The 16,558-nt window shown below is 52.4% G+C and overlaps 1 protein-coding gene across 2 annotated transcripts; it reads left to right on the top strand.

The window, feature by feature from the left end:
- The first annotated feature begins 7,355 nt into the window (after positions 1-7,355).
- Positions 7,356-14,229, top strand: LOC135903223 (uncharacterized). 2 transcript variants are annotated; one of them, XM_065433631.1, is made up of 2 exons: positions 7,356-8,781; positions 12,422-14,229. In XM_065433631.1, the coding sequence occupies exon 2, from the start codon at positions 12,510-12,512 to the stop codon at positions 13,884-13,886; it is 1,377 nt and encodes a 458-aa protein (XP_065289703.1). In that variant the 5' UTR covers positions 7,356-8,781; positions 12,422-12,509; the 3' UTR covers positions 13,887-14,229. Both variants share the same exon structure in this region, with proteins under 2 accessions (XP_065289703.1, XP_065289704.1).
- The last annotated feature ends 2,329 nt before the right edge of the window (positions 14,230-16,558 follow it).

The raw sequence follows: 16,558 nt of genomic DNA, 5'->3' as shown, positions 1-16,558 counted from the left end.
AAAGACCGCCTTCATCACGCCAGACGGCCTCTACGAGTTCAAGGTCATGCCATTCGGACTCTGCTCGGCACCTGCAACTTTCCAGCGCGTCATGGACACGGTGTTAGCAGGATTGAAGTGGCAGACCTGCCTTGTTTACTTGGATGACGTCGTCGTCTTCGCCGAAAATTTCGACGATCACCTTAGGCGGCTTACGACAGTACTAGAGGCCATCAAGTCATCAGGGCTCACTCTGAAGCCAGAAAAATGCCGCTTCGCTTACGACGAGCTTCTGTTCCTAGGCCACGTCATCAGTAAATCCGGAGTACGCCCCGACCCCCAGAAAACAGCTGCCATCGCAAAGTTCCCGCAGCCCACCGACAAGAAGGCAGTGCGTAGATTCTTTGGCATGTGTGCCTACTACAGGCGCTTTGTCAAGGACTTTTCACGCATCGCCGAGCCGTTGACACGTCTAACTAAATGTGATGTTGAGTTCAAGTGGGAAACGCCGCAGGCCGACGCATTTGAAGAACTCAAACGACGCATGCAGTCGCCGCCTGTACTTGCGCACTTCGACGAGTACGCCGATACAGAAATCCATACTGACGCCAGTAGCCTAGGCCTCGGTGCCGTTCTAGTCCAGAGGAGAAACGGAGTCGAACAGGTGATAGCTTACGCTAGCCGGTCTCTGTCAAAAGCGGAAGGCAACTATTCTACGACCGAAAAGGAATGCCTCGCCATCGTTTGGGCTACAGCTAAATTTCGCCCTTATCTTTATGGCAGGCCATTCAAAGTCGTCAGTGACCATCACGCGTTGTGTTGGCTAGCGAGTATAAAGGATCCTTCAGGACGACTGGCGCGGTGGAGCCTCAGACTACAAGAATACGACATCACTGTAACCTACAAGTCCGGACGAAAACACTCCGATGCCGATTGCCTATCACGCGCCCCCATTGACCCGCCGCCGCAAGATGACGAAGATGACGACGCCTTCCTTAGCATGATAAGCGCGGAAGACTTCGCTGAACAGCAACGGGCAGACCCGGAGCTAAAAGGACTGGTGGAATATTTGGAAGGGCACACCGACGTTGTCCCCAGGGCATTTAAGCGCGGATTATCTTCCTTCACGCTTCAAAACAATCTCCTCGTGAAGAAGAACTTTTCACCAGTCCGCGCCAACTACCTTCTTGTTGTCCTGTCAGGACTTCGTCCAGAAGTATTGCACGCCCTACATGACGATCCGACCGCTGGACACCTCGGTTTTCCCCGGACACTATCGAGGATACAAGAAAAGTATTATTGGCCGCGCCTGACCGCCGACGTCGCCCGTTATGTCAGAACATGCCGAGACTGTCAGCGACGCAAGACACCGCCAACAAGGCCAGCCGGATTACTACAGCCAATCGAGCCTCCTTGCCGACCATTCCAGCAGATCGGGATGGACTTGCTGGGACCCTTTCCGACGTCAACAACCGGAAATAAGTGGATCGTCGTGGCGACAGACTACCTTACCCGCTTCGCTGAAACTAAAGCACTGCCGAAAGGTAGCGCAGCCGAAGTGGCAAAATTCTTTGTCGAAAACATCCTGCTTCGACACGGCGCCCCAGAAGTCCTCATCACCGACAGAGGAACGGCCTTTACAGCAGAGCTCACCCAAGCCATTCTGAAATACAGTCAGACAACGCACAGGAGGACCACGGCCTACCACCCGCAGACGAGCGGCTGAATAAGACCCTCGCCGACATGCTAGCGATGTACGTCGACGTCGAACACAAGACCTGGGATGCCGTCCTGCCGTACGTAACATTCGCTTACAACACGGCGGTGCAAGAAACAACACAGATCACGCCGTTTAAGCTGGTTTACGGCAGGAACCCGACGACGACGCTCGACGCCATGCTGCCCCACGTCACTGACGAAGAGAATGTTGACGTCGCTAGCTATCTCCAGCGCGCCGAAGAAGCCCGACAGCTCGCCCGCCTACGGATCAAGAACCAACAGAGGACCGACAGCCGACACTACAACCTCCGACGACGCTTTGTTGAGTACCAGCCCGGCGACCGTGTTTGGGTTTGGACACCGATACGCCGACGAGGACTCAGTGAGAAACTACTCCGACGCTATTTCGGACCCTACAAGGTCATCCGACGTATTGGCGCTCTGGACTATGAGGTCGTGCCAGACGGCATTTCGCATTCACAGCGACGTCGCGCACGACCTGAAGTGGTCCACGTGGTGCGTCTTAAACCATTTTACGGACGCTAACTAACTTTCCTTATTTTGTTTTTTTTTCTTTGCTATGAGTGCTTACTTATTACTTTCGTTTGTTTGCAGCATCGGGTCGATGCTTTTTTAAGAGGGGGGTATTGACACGTGTACTTGTCTTTATCGGGCGACAAGTATTGTCGCCTAACAAATGTTATCGCACAGCGCGGGACGCGCCTGCATGTGTCCGAAGTTTCTGGAAAGTTATCGATGCTTCTATCCGCTGTCTGTTGTCGCCGAACGTTGTGTTATCTGATTTCATCGCTTGACACGAATGGTGTAGAACATTTTAGAAGGCATGCGGGTCCCAACGTTTAATCTGGAACATTCGATGATTGCTGTATAAAAGCCGACGCGCTTGACCCGCTGATCAGATTTTCGACGATCGCCGAGCGTGTTCGCCGCTATCGTTGCGCTCTAAGTGTAGCCTGTTTTGTGGGCACAGGTTCGCCCAATAAAAGTTAGTTTTGTCGTTCACAGTACTGCTACTGTGTTATTCAACGTCACGACCACGTGACATTATGGCGCTGGTCGACCGGGCAATCCGGGTGCGAGAGTATGCGTTCGATTAGTCTGGGTGCGAGGCTAGCGTATTATGGTCTATAGATGACATCCCGTGAGCTATCCAACAGGGCTAGTGCAATAGCCATTTGTTCAGCTATTTCGGAGTCCCTCGTTCGAACCGAGGGAGCATTGTTGATTCCTTGCCGACCATCAACAGTGACGATGGCAAACGCCCGACGTCCCTTACAAGAAGCGGCATCCACAAAGCTGACCTGTCGCTGATCACTGTGTATTTGCCTAAGGAGGTTGGCCGCCCTTGCCCTCTTTCTACCGCGATTATGATAGGGGTGCATGCTCCTAGGTATTGGCGCGACCGTAATGTTCTCACGAATCGACGGAGGAACGTCACAGAACTCCTCCGCTACTCTATCGGGGTGATATCCGAGTTCGTGCAAGGTGGATCTCCCTGCCTTCGTTGTTGTGATGCGAGTTAGCTGTGCGCGCTCCTGGGCCTCTGCAATCTCTTCAAGAGTGTTATGAATGCCAAGCTGCATTAAGCGCTCTCTACAAGTGTATATGGGTAACCCGAGAGCCCGCTTGGTAATCTTCCTAAGCTGTGCATTCAATTTATCCCGCTCTGCCCGTTTCCATCGATGCATGGCTGCCACGTATGTAAAGTGGCACAGAACGAAGGCATGCATTAGTCGAATGAGGTTATCCTCCTTGAGTCCATGGTGCCGATTTGATACCCTCCGAACTAAACGAACAGCACCAGCTAATTGCTAAAACTGAACACCAGATGCAAGCATTTTAATAGAGGAATGCGCATAGCGGACACTGACATCTCTGACGCGAACTTGCGCATGCGCCACTGGGTATGCGCCACTCTGCAATGAACCTCTTTGACGCCAACTTGAGTCACTGTGTCTGTGCCACTGGGTCCGCCCGGACCTCACGGTGGCGCAACCAGAAGGCGCAGCTTGTTCACTGGAAAACACAAAAAAAAGCCCGGCACGCCTCACACGTGACTGACGCGTTTCGGCTATTCGCATACTCGGATTGTCATTGTAGGTGAGTTCTGCCCGAGTTTTGCAGATGTGTTCCTTTATTGACTCGTCCATGGGGGCTTGCTTCTTGCGGCCGTTTATTCCTTTACGCTCACGCCTCCTTTCACGCCGCATTGTCATAGGACGAAGTAAAATAAAATTTGACCAATTTCATTTATCGCGCCTGATACGTTACAAGATCTAGCAAACAGGCTTATGCACAGATACAGCGCCATTTGACCCACGCAATGGTGCCAGTGAGCGTATGTCTGTTCTGTGCGATCAGACAATAAATCATGAGATAATACTGGCAGTATACCGCGTGTACTGCAAGAACGGCCGTGTCTCACGCATTGTGGGCACGTTACAGATCCTCTGGTGGACAAAATAATCCGGAGCCCCCCCCCCCCCCCCCCCCCCCCACGGCATGACTCACAATCAAATCGTGATTCTGTGATGTGAAACCGCAGAATTGAATTCAGTTATACCGTGTGTCCCAGCTAACGTTAGCCAAGCACTTCAAAGAAAAAAAAGATTAGGAATTCATGGTGCTAAATATGCCTTTAAGACCTACGGTGTTCAGTCTCAGACCCGTGGGGACCGAACGCTTTAAGTCTTACAATCGTATCTCACATCATGACTTTGGACGCTCCTTTATTTGAAGAGCATGGCTAACGTGAGCTAGGGCACCTTATATATGCATACTATAGTAGGCTCATAAGCTTTTCTGAAACGCAATGACCTGCTTATAAAACGGTGAACGATATTCGGTAGTTTTAAATGTTGACGGGAGCACCTAGTTGCACAACACCAGACGCTACTGAAACGCCAGCTGCTGTAAACGAACGCGAGCAGAACGCGCAATGTGTAGCCAAATAACTGCGAACTTGAATTCGATCTTGACCTACCAGCGGGGCCTAAAAGAATGAAAATGCTCTGCACTTCTACCCGCGCCCGTGGGCGCGCATAAGCGTGCTCGAAAGGTAGCTGATCATGCTGTGCGGGCGTTTTTAAAACGTTGGTTAGCCCCAGCTTAATGAAACCAACGGCATGTGGTTTCCCGTCACTTGGCGCTCGTTGGAGTATTCTTTTTTTATATTCCGCCTAAATAGTTTTAGAGTGTCGTGATTAAAAAGAAAAGTGCAGTATTTCATTCAATGAATTGAGTTCGTTCACGGCGCTGCTCAGCGCCGCGGCCGCCTTGTTGTGCTCGGTGGTTGGTACACATTTGCCCGCCTACGCCGAGATTTGCCTTACTGCATGTTTTGTCCACTGTTGCGGCATACGTTTGTTTCGCCAGTTACAGATGATAATTTCCTTCGAGGTGCACATCAGTACACGGCAGAATGCAAGCAGCGCAATATCGGTGCTTTGGAAACCAGCCCAGGACATCCACATCCTGTCGTTTGTTTGGCGCAGCGCGTTCAGTACACTGCAGTACACTCACAAGTCGTACTTATAGCCTGGTAATGCGAAGGTGATTTGCGGTTGCTGAAATCGAAACACGGCCTCCGTGGCAGCAGTTCCACGTGTTGGTCGTTCTGGCTTCGCAGCAATGCTTTCTTCTTAGTGCGAAATTTTTCTAAAGGCTGGCAATAGTCTCATATTACCTAAACAGTGCCTAAAATTTCTTGATCTAGGGAACTTTTCCTAGAGTCGGCAGCACTGCACAAGGACATTTAAAAGGTGTTTCACGTAACTTGTGCCAATGATAAAAAAAAAAGCGCTTAGGCGCAGCTGAATGAAACCAATCGGCTTATGGTTTGTCGTCATGTAGTTTTCCTTAGACTAGTTTTTATGTTCTACTTAATTAATAACTCATTAAGATGAATTATGCAATTTCCTAAATATTCACTTTAGGGCTAAGGGCGTTTCGTTATGTTGTAAAGGGGGCTCAGAAACGACCGGCCCAATTTTAGTGGCAACGCACATGATGCGGTATGTGGTTTTTCGGCGTTTAAAGAAAGCCCGTGAAATGTTAAACAACACCACGTGACCGCGCTCGTGCGCTATCGTATTGCTGCGCTCTCAATCGCCGTTCGTGCGAAAGAACCGCGTGCGCGGAGCGTGGCGAAGTCGGCGGCCGCGGCTCCAGCCATCGGCTTCACAGTGCGACAGTCGGTGGCACACGGAAAGGAAGCGTCGTCGTCCCTGATAAGCGATAGGCTCGACGCACGGTTGAGCGCGCTGCAATAAGATAGCGCACGAGCGCAGTCACGTGGTTTTACTTGATATTTCGCGGGCTTTCTCTAAACGCCGGAAAAAGAAATCGCCACGCAGCATGTACATGTACGTTGCCACACAAAAAAAAAAAGGATCGGTCGTTTCTGAACCCCCATGCAACGCGGCGAAGCGCACTTGGCCCTAAAGGGAATATTAAAAATTTTGCGTAGTTCATCTTAACTATTTAAGCGGAATATAAAAAAAATACTCCAACGAGCGCCAAGTGATGGCAAACCGCATGTCGTTGGTTTCATTAAGCTGTGGCTAATCAACGTTTTAAAAATCATTGGCACAAGTTACCTGAAACACCCTGTATAGTGACGATGGCATCGCATATACTGATAATAGATACAGTGTAAGAAACCAACATGGTGCAATGCCGTGAACGAACGCAATTCATAGAATGAAATACTGCACCTTTCTTTTTAATCACGACACTCTAGAACTAAAATAAGTGATCAACTTTGTTGCACTTGCAGACTGGCGACTCCTGGCACTGACAGGTTCACTCATGCCAGTTTCGGTGATAGGTACGCCACGGTCATGCACCCGCTCAGCTGAGTGAGAATAAGGGGGTGTCCTTTTGGCTTCCTCGCATTTTGCCGCCTAATGCAATGACCGTTTGTCGAGTCTCCGGAGACCTAAACAACGCATGGGCCGTGCGGTTCGATGCAGTGACAGCACGACGGCGCCGACACCAACGGCAGCATCGCAAACGCGCCTCGAGCGTCACTAAATTGGTATCGCAACAAAAGCTCACGCTCGCATTTGAGCCAGAAGCGTCGAATACGCAATATATAGGAACCACTCGAGGTATATAAGCACGTTGGTTCTGCATTCTTCGCTATGGATACCCGGGATATTTGGACACCCGCGTAGGATGACACTCGATATGCATTAAATCAAACCTCCTTGCATGCAATTACCGATTAATTCATAAGACGGCACTGCACTACATGCGACAGAAAATAACATCTTGGTAGGAGCACTGGTAATGCCAGCGATTCTCCGTGTTGAATTATGTGATGCCGCTCAGAGCGTTCGGCCCAATTACGCTCTTAACTCAATAAGTTTTCAATAAGATTCGATTAAAGGCCCTACAGTCAGAGCTTGTGTCCATCGGGTGGTTTAAATGAAATTTGTCATTTCGGCATGCCTAACAAATACTTTTCGTCGAACGAACACCTAACGTTGTTACAGTGTGAGGGTCAGTTCGAATGCTCCACTCTGAAGAGCGCACGTATTACTGTTGTTCAGGTCTCGCTTGAGGTCAGTTTCAACCGTAGTTCTCGCTTCTCGCTTCTCGGCCTTTTGGCTAAGATCAAAGTGTAGTCATGGTGTAGTCGAGCGGCGTTAAACAGTCTCGGCCACCCGTAGCTGGTGGCCGGGTTCATTTCCAGTGCAGCTAGGCGTTCTTCGGCTGGCGAACGCCGACGCGACCATGGTAAGCCAACCGCCCCCGAAGGCTTATGCCTTCGATGTTGTGGTCCCTGAGGGGACAAGTCCCGAAGACGTCGTCGACGCGACGGCTTCGATAGTATCCTTGGAGGAAGTTTATTGCGTCCAACACTTCGGCGGACGCAATTATCAAGTCACCCTGAAGAGCGAAGCCGCCATGGCTAAAATCGTCGACGCTGCCAGCCTCGTCATCGGGGATGAACGCGTCTCCATCGTTCCCCTGAGCCCGCAAGTCACGCAAGTGACCGTCATGTTTCTACCGTGCCGCGTTTCTAGCGAAACGCTGGCCCAAGCGCTGTCACCGTACGGTAAAGTACTGCACATCAACCGAGGTGTGATGGGCTCGCGTCCCACTGTCACCACTGGAACGCGCTACGTCCGTATTGAGATGAAGCCCGGCTCACCAGTCCCCAACTACCTGAAAGTGGCAGGCCACCGCGTCACCTGCGACTACAAAGGTATGCAGCGCGTCTGTCGGCGTTGTGGGTCTTCGGGCCATTTCCGTGTGCAGTGCACAGCACCCTTCTGCGCAAGGTGCGGCATCTATGGCCACATCGGTAAGGGCTGCATTTTGCCGTGTCGCCGCTGCGGGGATCCACATGCAACAGTCGCCTGCTCCCTGCGGCGAACCTACTCGGAGGCGGCGTCGAAGAACTTCCCGCCGCTCCAGTCGAGTACTCACTCACCTGATCCACCGACCGATTCGCCAGCCGCGTTGACTCCCGCCCAGGAAGATGCGCTACCAGCGGCACCAGCTGAGACGCCGACAACGTCCCCCGCGAGCCCGGAACCGGAGAACTGCGAGAGCGTTCCGGAACCGGTCATACCTCTGTGCTCCCAGGAGATGGCCGGAGAACACCGTGTCGAACCCCCAACATCGCGAGCGCCCACAGAGGACAATGCCCTAGAGGCTGTTTCGTCGCCCTGTCTGTCTGTAGACTCGGCGGCGTGCAGCCTTGTGATCGATGAGACGCCTGGCGAGGATGACGACGCGGCGTCCCTGGGCGACGCATATACCAGTTCCTCGAGTGCGTCGTCGTCTACAAGAATTGAAGACGACTGTACTGCTAGTGATGTGAGCGGCAGCAGCCCGGACATTTTCGTGCCACCCTCCCTCCCCACCACTGGCACGAAAAGGCACCGCGGCTCAACCACCGACTCGGACATTTCGTCGCGTGACAGGAGCCCATTGAGGGCTTCCTCTCGACCCCGGAAGCCTCGCGCTTCTGCCGGGTCGCCAGTGCGGAAGAAATGAGACTTTCTGCGCCGATTTCGGCGCAATTGAACTCGCCCCCGTCAGTTGAAGGTACCCCACCCTTTATCTACCAATATGGATCTTCTACTCAGAGTGATGACTTTTAATGTGCATGGGTTTCGTAACGTTCAAAAGCAGGCAGAGGTGGTCGCCTTTGCCCGTTCGTCGGCCTGCGACCTCCTCTTCCTGCAAGAAACAAATTTCTTTAATTTAAGCGACGTCTTGATGTTCAAGCGCGCTTTCAATATTGACTGCTTTTTCTCGTACGCCACCACGCGTTCGAGCGGCGTTGGAGTGCTTGTTCTTAACCGTAATCTGTTGCGCGACCATCATGTAACCTTCGACGCGCTCGGACGCGTGCTGGCGTTCGACTGCACATTTCACTCTGTACGTATCCGATTTCTATGTATCCATGGGCCGGCGCAATCTGCGAATTCTAACGCGTTTTTTAAACCTTTGGATGTATATTTCTTAGATTCGCGTCCGGTTATTCTTTTGGGCGATTTCAATTGTGTGCTGGATTCGGACGCAGATGTCCAGGGCCCTGGCAGGGGCAGGCCTAACGGCAACGCCAGGGAGCTAGGTCGGCTGGTGCAGCAGTTTGCGCTCCTCGACGCGTATGAACTGCTCCACGGTAGTACGTACGTTTGGACGTGGCGTCGCGGGGCATCGTCGAGTAGACTAGACAGAGCCTATGTACCGCGGCGTCTTACCAGCTACGTTCATGTCGCCGAGGTGCGCCCACTTCCTGCGTCGCCAGTATATGTAAGCGACCACCGCCCCTTCGAGCTGGTATTAGAGCTGCCCTCAGGGTCTCCGTCAGCTCGAGGCCCATGGCGTCTCGACTGCCGCGTCCTGCACGACCTTGACTCCAAAGCCGGTTTACTGCGAGCTGTTAGAGCGTCCCTTATCGGAGCCGACCCAGATGACTGGGATATGTTAAAAGAGCAGTGGCGTCATCACTGCAGTGCGTCGGGCCGAGCCCTACGGGCTCGCGTCTCCGGGGAAATGACGGCGTTGGTGACGAAGTTGCGCATCGCACAGCGCAGCCCGCTTCCGACGGCAGTTATGTGCGCGTGGAAAAATGAGCTTGTCGAGCGCTACCAGCGGCTAGTGCGGGCTTCCTCGCTGTCGGCTGCCGCTTGGCGCTGTAGGCGGGCACCGTGTGCGCACCCCGAAGTCCTCAGGTACGCTCGCCGCGCATTTATTCGTCCGGCGGGATTACCGGCCCATTCTCTGGATTCGGACGCCCCCCCGCCTGGTGCCGGTTCCCGCGACTTTTACGACTTCGTCGCGCACTTCAGAAACGTGGCACAAAAGACTCTTTCCATCGACGCTGCCCGAGCGTCCGCTCATCCCCTGCTGAGCGCACTGCCACGCGTTGACAGCCAATCGTGTGAAGCGCTCCTTGCTCCGCCATCCAGTGACGAGATTAAGGGAACGCTGGATACAATGAAGCGTGGGTCGGCCCCAGGCCCCGACGGTCTCCCTGTGGAGTTTTATTCGGAGTTCTGGGACGCCATTGGACCATTGCTCACGCGAGTATTAGAACGGTGCTTTGAAGATCGCACCTTGCCGCTTTCCTTTGGTAAAAGTCGCATTTCACTGATCCCCAAGAAAGAGCCCACATCAACGCACCCCGACGATTGGCGTCCCATCACTCTGCTAAACGTCGATTATAAAATTTTAGCCTGTGTAATTGTTCGCCGACTTGGAAATCTCCTCCCGTCGCTTATCGCGTGGCACCAGGCGTGCTCAATACCGGGCCGTGAAATACATACTCACTCGTGTGTTACACGCGACATAATTCAGTACACGATTGGTCGCCATAGTCAAGGCTTGTTAGTCTCTCTGGATCAGGAAAAAGCATTCGATTACTTGGAACACGAATATATATTTGGAACATTAGACGCTTTCGGTTTCCCCCCAAATTTTACTGACCTGATCCGAGCAATGTACAGCAATATCGAAAGCACATTGTCCTTAGACTCACGCGAAAGTAGGCCCTTTCCTGTTACGAGAGGGGTCCGTCAGGGCTGCCCTCTTTCTCCAGTTTTGTTTATTTTATCCCTAGAACCTTACCTAATAGCCTTAGAACGTCATCCGCATATTAGAGGCCTTCCGCTACCCGGTAGCTCATCTGTCAAAGTAACGGCATATGCGGATGACATTACACTGTATGTCCACAACGAACAGTCACTCCTCTATGCCCTAAACACATTTCAGGACTACAGTTCAATATCAGGTGCAAGGCTAAATTATTCCAAAAGTAAATATTTTTTCATTGGTTCCCCAAATTCACGTCTCCATATTGCCTCGCCATTACAGTGGCATCCTAAAATAAAGATTTTGGGTATATGTTTCGATCCATCAGGCATTTGGGAGGGCATGTGGATTCCCGTCATGGATACACTAAAGAACAACGTTCAGGCAGCCCGTGATTTCGACTTGCCTCTTCTCGAACGGCGTTACCTCGTACAGTCCATCTTCTTGGGGAACTTTTGGTACTTGTGCCACGTTGCTAAGCCCCCCCTTCGTGTCTTGAGGAGTGTGCAAAGCAGTGCCAACTCGTTTTTTTGGGCGGGTGGAACTGAGCTTTTGGCACGACCGGCGTTAGCCCAGCCCCGTGATCGCGGCGGCTTATCCTTCCCGAATGTGTCAGTAACAGCCTCCGTACTATTACTGCGGACTTTAATGCGGACCCTGGCCAATGATGGCTCCCCCGCGCAGACCCTTGCAGGGTACTTCCTTGGCACCTCACTGCGGGTTTTGCTGCCTACGAGCCCCGTGAATCGTGGACCGCAGTCGGCGGAAGCTCCTGCGGTGTACAGGACAAGCGTAGCCTTCCGCAGGCATCTGTCAGCCACCTGTCCAGACGTCGACCCCTGCTCTGACAGGGTTGTAGAAATAATGGGCGCTGTCCTACTTCCCTTGGTGCCCCCTGACCGACGTCCCATAGCGCATCGTCTCCAGTGGAAGCGCATTGCCACGGCTACGCTGCCTGGCCACCTCCGTGATTTTATTTGGAAACTTGGCTGGGGACTGCTCCCAACCCGGGATAGGTTAGAACGCTGGGGCGTGGTGCGTGTCTCCACATGCCCAAACTGCACGTCGGTGGAGACAAACAGACACGCAACAATCGAGTGCGTTGTCGCACGCGTATTTTGGCGCGCCGTCCATGCGGGGTTTCGAGGCCAGGGCGTCCGGGACTTTGTATCGAGCGGAAGGTTTCCGCGCGGGCGTTTCGCCGGCCTTCTTCTCGTGGCAGCCCTGTTCAGTCTGTGGCGAAACCGCTGTGAAGCGGTGGCAGGAAACTGTCGCCGCAGAGCACTGTGGCCTATAATGGGCCGCTTGAGGCGAGAGGTGCCCGCTTTCCTCGCGGACGAACTGTTCTTCCTCGGGGAACAGGAGTTTCTCCGCCACTGGTCGTGCCCGTTTGTTTTTGTTCGAAACGGCCGAGTGCAGCTAGTCTTCCGTCCGGAGGGGCGATAAGTACGCCACTTCAATTGCAACTTCATGTTACTCCTTTCAATTTCATTTCCATGTATTGTATACAATGTTCCTTGCCATCATACATGTAAAGTGTGTGTTTCACAATGTATAGTTCTGTATTCTCATTTTACATAGTGTTGCTTGTATGATTGCTTTTATGATGTCTTGTAAATAGTGTAAATAAACTTTTTCTAAACAGTTCGAAGAAGAAGAAGAAGGCGCACGGAACAAGCGGTTCTACCGACGCCCCTGCGTGTTCCACGTCGGGGACGTCCACCTCTCACGCCATGGCGCCTACAGCGTCATGGACTCCCTCGAAGGCCCACGTCTTCGATGCTGTTGTCCCTACGGGGAATGGTTCCGAGACCGTCGTCGACGCGACGGCCTCAATAGTTGGCCTCTCTGAGGTCTACTGCGTTCAGCACATGGGAGGCCTCAACTTCCAAGTCACCGTCAAGAGCATGGCTTCCATGACTCTAATCGTCGATGCTGGCTGCCTCATCATCGGTGGCGAGCGTTGTCCCATCGTTCCCGTTGGCCCGCAGGTAACCAACGTAACCTGCCTCTTTTTGCCGTCCTTCGTTCCGAACGAAGTCCTCGTCCAGGCACTATCACCATACGGCAAGGTTCTGTCTGTCAGCGCTGGTCTCATGAGCGGACGACGTGGCGTGCTCACGGGCACACGCTTCGTGCGTATGGAAATGAGCACCACAACACCTGTCCCCAATTATCTCCGAGTCTCTGGTCATCGTGTAACGTTTGACTACCGCGGCTTGCAACGCGTGTGTCGTCGGTGCGGTTCCAGCGACCACTACCGTGCACAGTGCACCGCAGCGTTCTGTGGCCGTTGTGGCGTCCATGGCCACGAAAGCGACGGGTGTGACCGTCCTTGTCGGCGTTGCGGGGATAGTCACCCTACGGTCGCGTGCCCTGTGCGGCGTTCATACTCAGACGCTGCTACTGGAGCCTTTCCCCCCTTACCGCCGGCGTCAACTGCGGTTGCGACTGCGCGTGACGCCACAACCAAAGAAATTGCACTGACACCGCATGAACTAGCGTCAAGAAATGAAAAAGAAGAAGCATGCAGCATGAGAAGTCACAGCGCGCCATGTTCGCCGGCCTCCTCTACTGAAAAAGAAGACCGTGACGTGGCGGATCGCAACACGCCATGTTCGCTGGCCTTTCAAGCAGGGGACATGCGTGCTGTAGCCGAAAGCGCCTCCACTTCGGCTGTTACCATCACTCCTCCTGACCCCCATAAAGTTTTGAACGCGGATATAGCGTCTGACCCTGCGATCGCTGCAGTCGATGTACCCACGAAGTCTGCTGCGGCTTCATCAGCCTCAGTTGCATCTCCTACAGCGGCGCAGCCTTTGCATCTGAGTGGGCCCCCGGCTGCCGAGGTTGTCGGTGACGATGAAACCAAACCCGCCGTCTTACCGATACCGACATCATCCTCATCAGAAAACAGCTTCAGCCTCGGAGTTGATAGCAGCGTTGGACTCTCGCCGAGCCTGGATGAACTCGACATAGAAATGGCGGCCCCACGAGACGTAAAGCGCGCTCATGCGTCAGCCTCTGGCTCGGACGGCGGCCCCGATCGCCGTGCCGAGTTACAGCGGCCCAAAAAACCTCGGCCTTCTTCGAGAGGGTCGAAGAAGTGACGCGTGGACTGCTTAACCCCTGGACTTGTTCCCGGGGCGCCGACTTGAACAACACGACCAGGTCACTTTGGTGATACATTTAATTAATTATGGCTGACACCCTGAAAATTATTTCATTAAATGCACAAGGGTTCCGAAGTCCTGTAAAACAAGCCGAAATTATTAGCGTGGCCCGCGCAAAACAGTGTGACATACTGTGTTTACAAGAAACAAATTTTTTCACCATTGGACATGTCCTCACTTTCAAACGCACTTTTAACCTAGACTGTTTCTTCTCCTTCGCTACATCACGATCTAGCGGAGTTGGTATTATTATTTTCAACAGAGCTCTCTTGCGAGATCATCATGTCTTTTATGATGGGACTGGGTGAATATTGGCATTTGATTGTGTACTATCTTCATTTAGGTTACGGATTTTGTGCATATATATGGACCCGCGCAGGCCATTAAGTCCAATGATTTTTTCCGTGACCTGGACGTGTATTTCCTTGACGGTCGTCACGTGGTGCTCGTTGGGGATTTTAACTGCGTCTTAGACACGCGAGCAGATGTGCAGGGCCCGGGCTGGGGTCGCCCTGATTGGAACGCTCGGGAGTTGCGTCGCCTCGTCCAGCATTTTTCGTTGCTAGATACATATCAACTTTTTCATGATTATTTCTTTGCCTGGACCTGGCGACGCGGTGCGTCGTCAAGCAGGTTAGACCGTGCCTATGTGCCAAGCAGTTTAGCTCAGTATGTCACCCAGTCTGATGTGATAACGTTACCTTCATCCCCTGTTTATATTTCCGATCACAAACCAGTAATACTTGAAATTCGCTTCCCTGCTTCCTCATCAGTAATACCCTGGCGTCTGGACATGCGCGTTCTACATGACGCACGCTCGCGCTCTTGTTTGTCACGAGTTTTGGGCGCCTCTGTTTCTAGATCTGACCGAGAGTCATGGGATGCGCTTAAGGTGCAGTGGCGTCTACACTGTTCAGTTGAAGGACGTGCACTCAGACGACGTATGTCAGAGGAACTGGCGGATACTGCCACGAAGCTCCGCATCGCCCTTCGGGTCAATCAACTGACTCCGTTGATGCGGTCCTGGCAGCGTGAGCTACGGAGGCGTTTCCAACGCCTCATCGCGGCGTCGTCTTTGTCAGCTGCTGCTTGGCGATGCAGACGTAATCCGTGTGCACATCCCGAAGTTCTGCGCTTTTCAAGAAACTCGCTTTTTAAACAGCCGAATGCATTCGGTTCTGCGGCCCCAAGATCACTTCCTGTTACACCACCTCCCACACGTGATTATTCGCTCTTTGTAAGGCATTTTGAAAACATGGCGCGTACGACCATGCAAATAGATTCTGGCTCTCAAGGACTTCATACTTTGCTTAGTGGGCTGCCTAAGGTTCCACCTGAGGTAGCTAACCGTCTTTGTGCACGACCATCAGCCGAGGAAGTGAAGGCAACATTATCTTCAATGAAGCGTGGCTCGGCCCCAGGGCCGGACGGGTTACCCGTGGAGTTTTATCTAACGTTCTGGGAAGATATTGGTGCCACTTTCGTATCGGTTATCAGCCAATGCTTTGAGAACTTTGATTTCCCGTTCAGTTTTCGGGACGGTCGTATTGTGCTGATACCTAAGCACGATCCGTCATCAGTTCGTCCAGAGGAATGGAGGCCAATCACGCTTCTCAACGTTGACTACAAAACCTTCACAGCTGTTCTCACCCGGCGCTTGAGAAGCCTGATGCCTTCCCTAATAGGACACCATCAGGCATGCTCAGTCCCTGGCAGAGAGATACACAGTCTTTCGTTCGTTACTCGTGACATAATGACATACACGCTGACCAGGTCGGCACGTGGTCTCTTAGTTTCACTGGATCAAGAAAAGGCATTCGATCGCCTTGAACATAACTACATTTTTAATGTACTGACCTCGTTCGGCTTCTCGTCAAATTTTGTTGAACTTATTAGGAATACCTATTCAAATATCCGAAGTACATTGTTCCTTGATGGTCGAGAAAGTGCACCGTTTCCCGTTACACGTGGCGTTCGTCAAGGGTGCCCTCTATCCGCAGTACTTTTTGTGCTCAGTCTTGAACCATTTCTGCGCTCAACAGTGAGAGACCCTTACGTATGCGGTCTCCCACTGCCTGGTAGCGGTGTTGTAAAGGTGACAGCCTTCGCCGATGATATCACATTATATCTCAGGAATGAAGATAGCTTAACCCGTAGCCTTCGAATTTTCACTGAGTACGGAAATATTTCAGGTGCTGCGCTAAATTTTTCAAAATGTCGTTATTTGTTCATTGGTTCACCACAGACACGCCTAAGTCCCCTTTTCCGTCTACAAAAGAGCAATTCTCTTCGCATTTTAGGCCTTGACTACACCTCTAATGGCATATCAGACTCTGTGTGGCTCTCAATTCTTGAAGATGTAAGGCGAAATATTGAAGATGTTCAAGGTTATGATTTACCCCTATCAGAAAGAAGGTACTTAGCGCAGTCTGTATTTTGCGGCCGAGTGTGGTACGTTTGTCACGTCGTACAGCCACCATTACGGGTTACTAGGTCCTTGCAGTCCCTTCTTGGTGCCTTCTTCTGGTCGCGCCGTACAGAACTAGTCTGTCGCGCGGCGCTTGGGCAACCACGCTCTCGCGGTGGGTTCGCCTTCCCATCCGTGTCTG

Source organism: Dermacentor albipictus, chromosome 2 (assembly GCF_038994185.2).
Source record: "Dermacentor albipictus isolate Rhodes 1998 colony chromosome 2, USDA_Dalb.pri_finalv2, whole genome shotgun sequence".
Lineage (NCBI taxonomy): Eukaryota > Metazoa > Arthropoda > Arachnida > Ixodida > Ixodidae > Dermacentor > Dermacentor albipictus.
The sequence above is the reverse complement of the archived record's forward strand: the minus strand, read 5'-3'. Positions and strand labels throughout refer to the sequence as shown.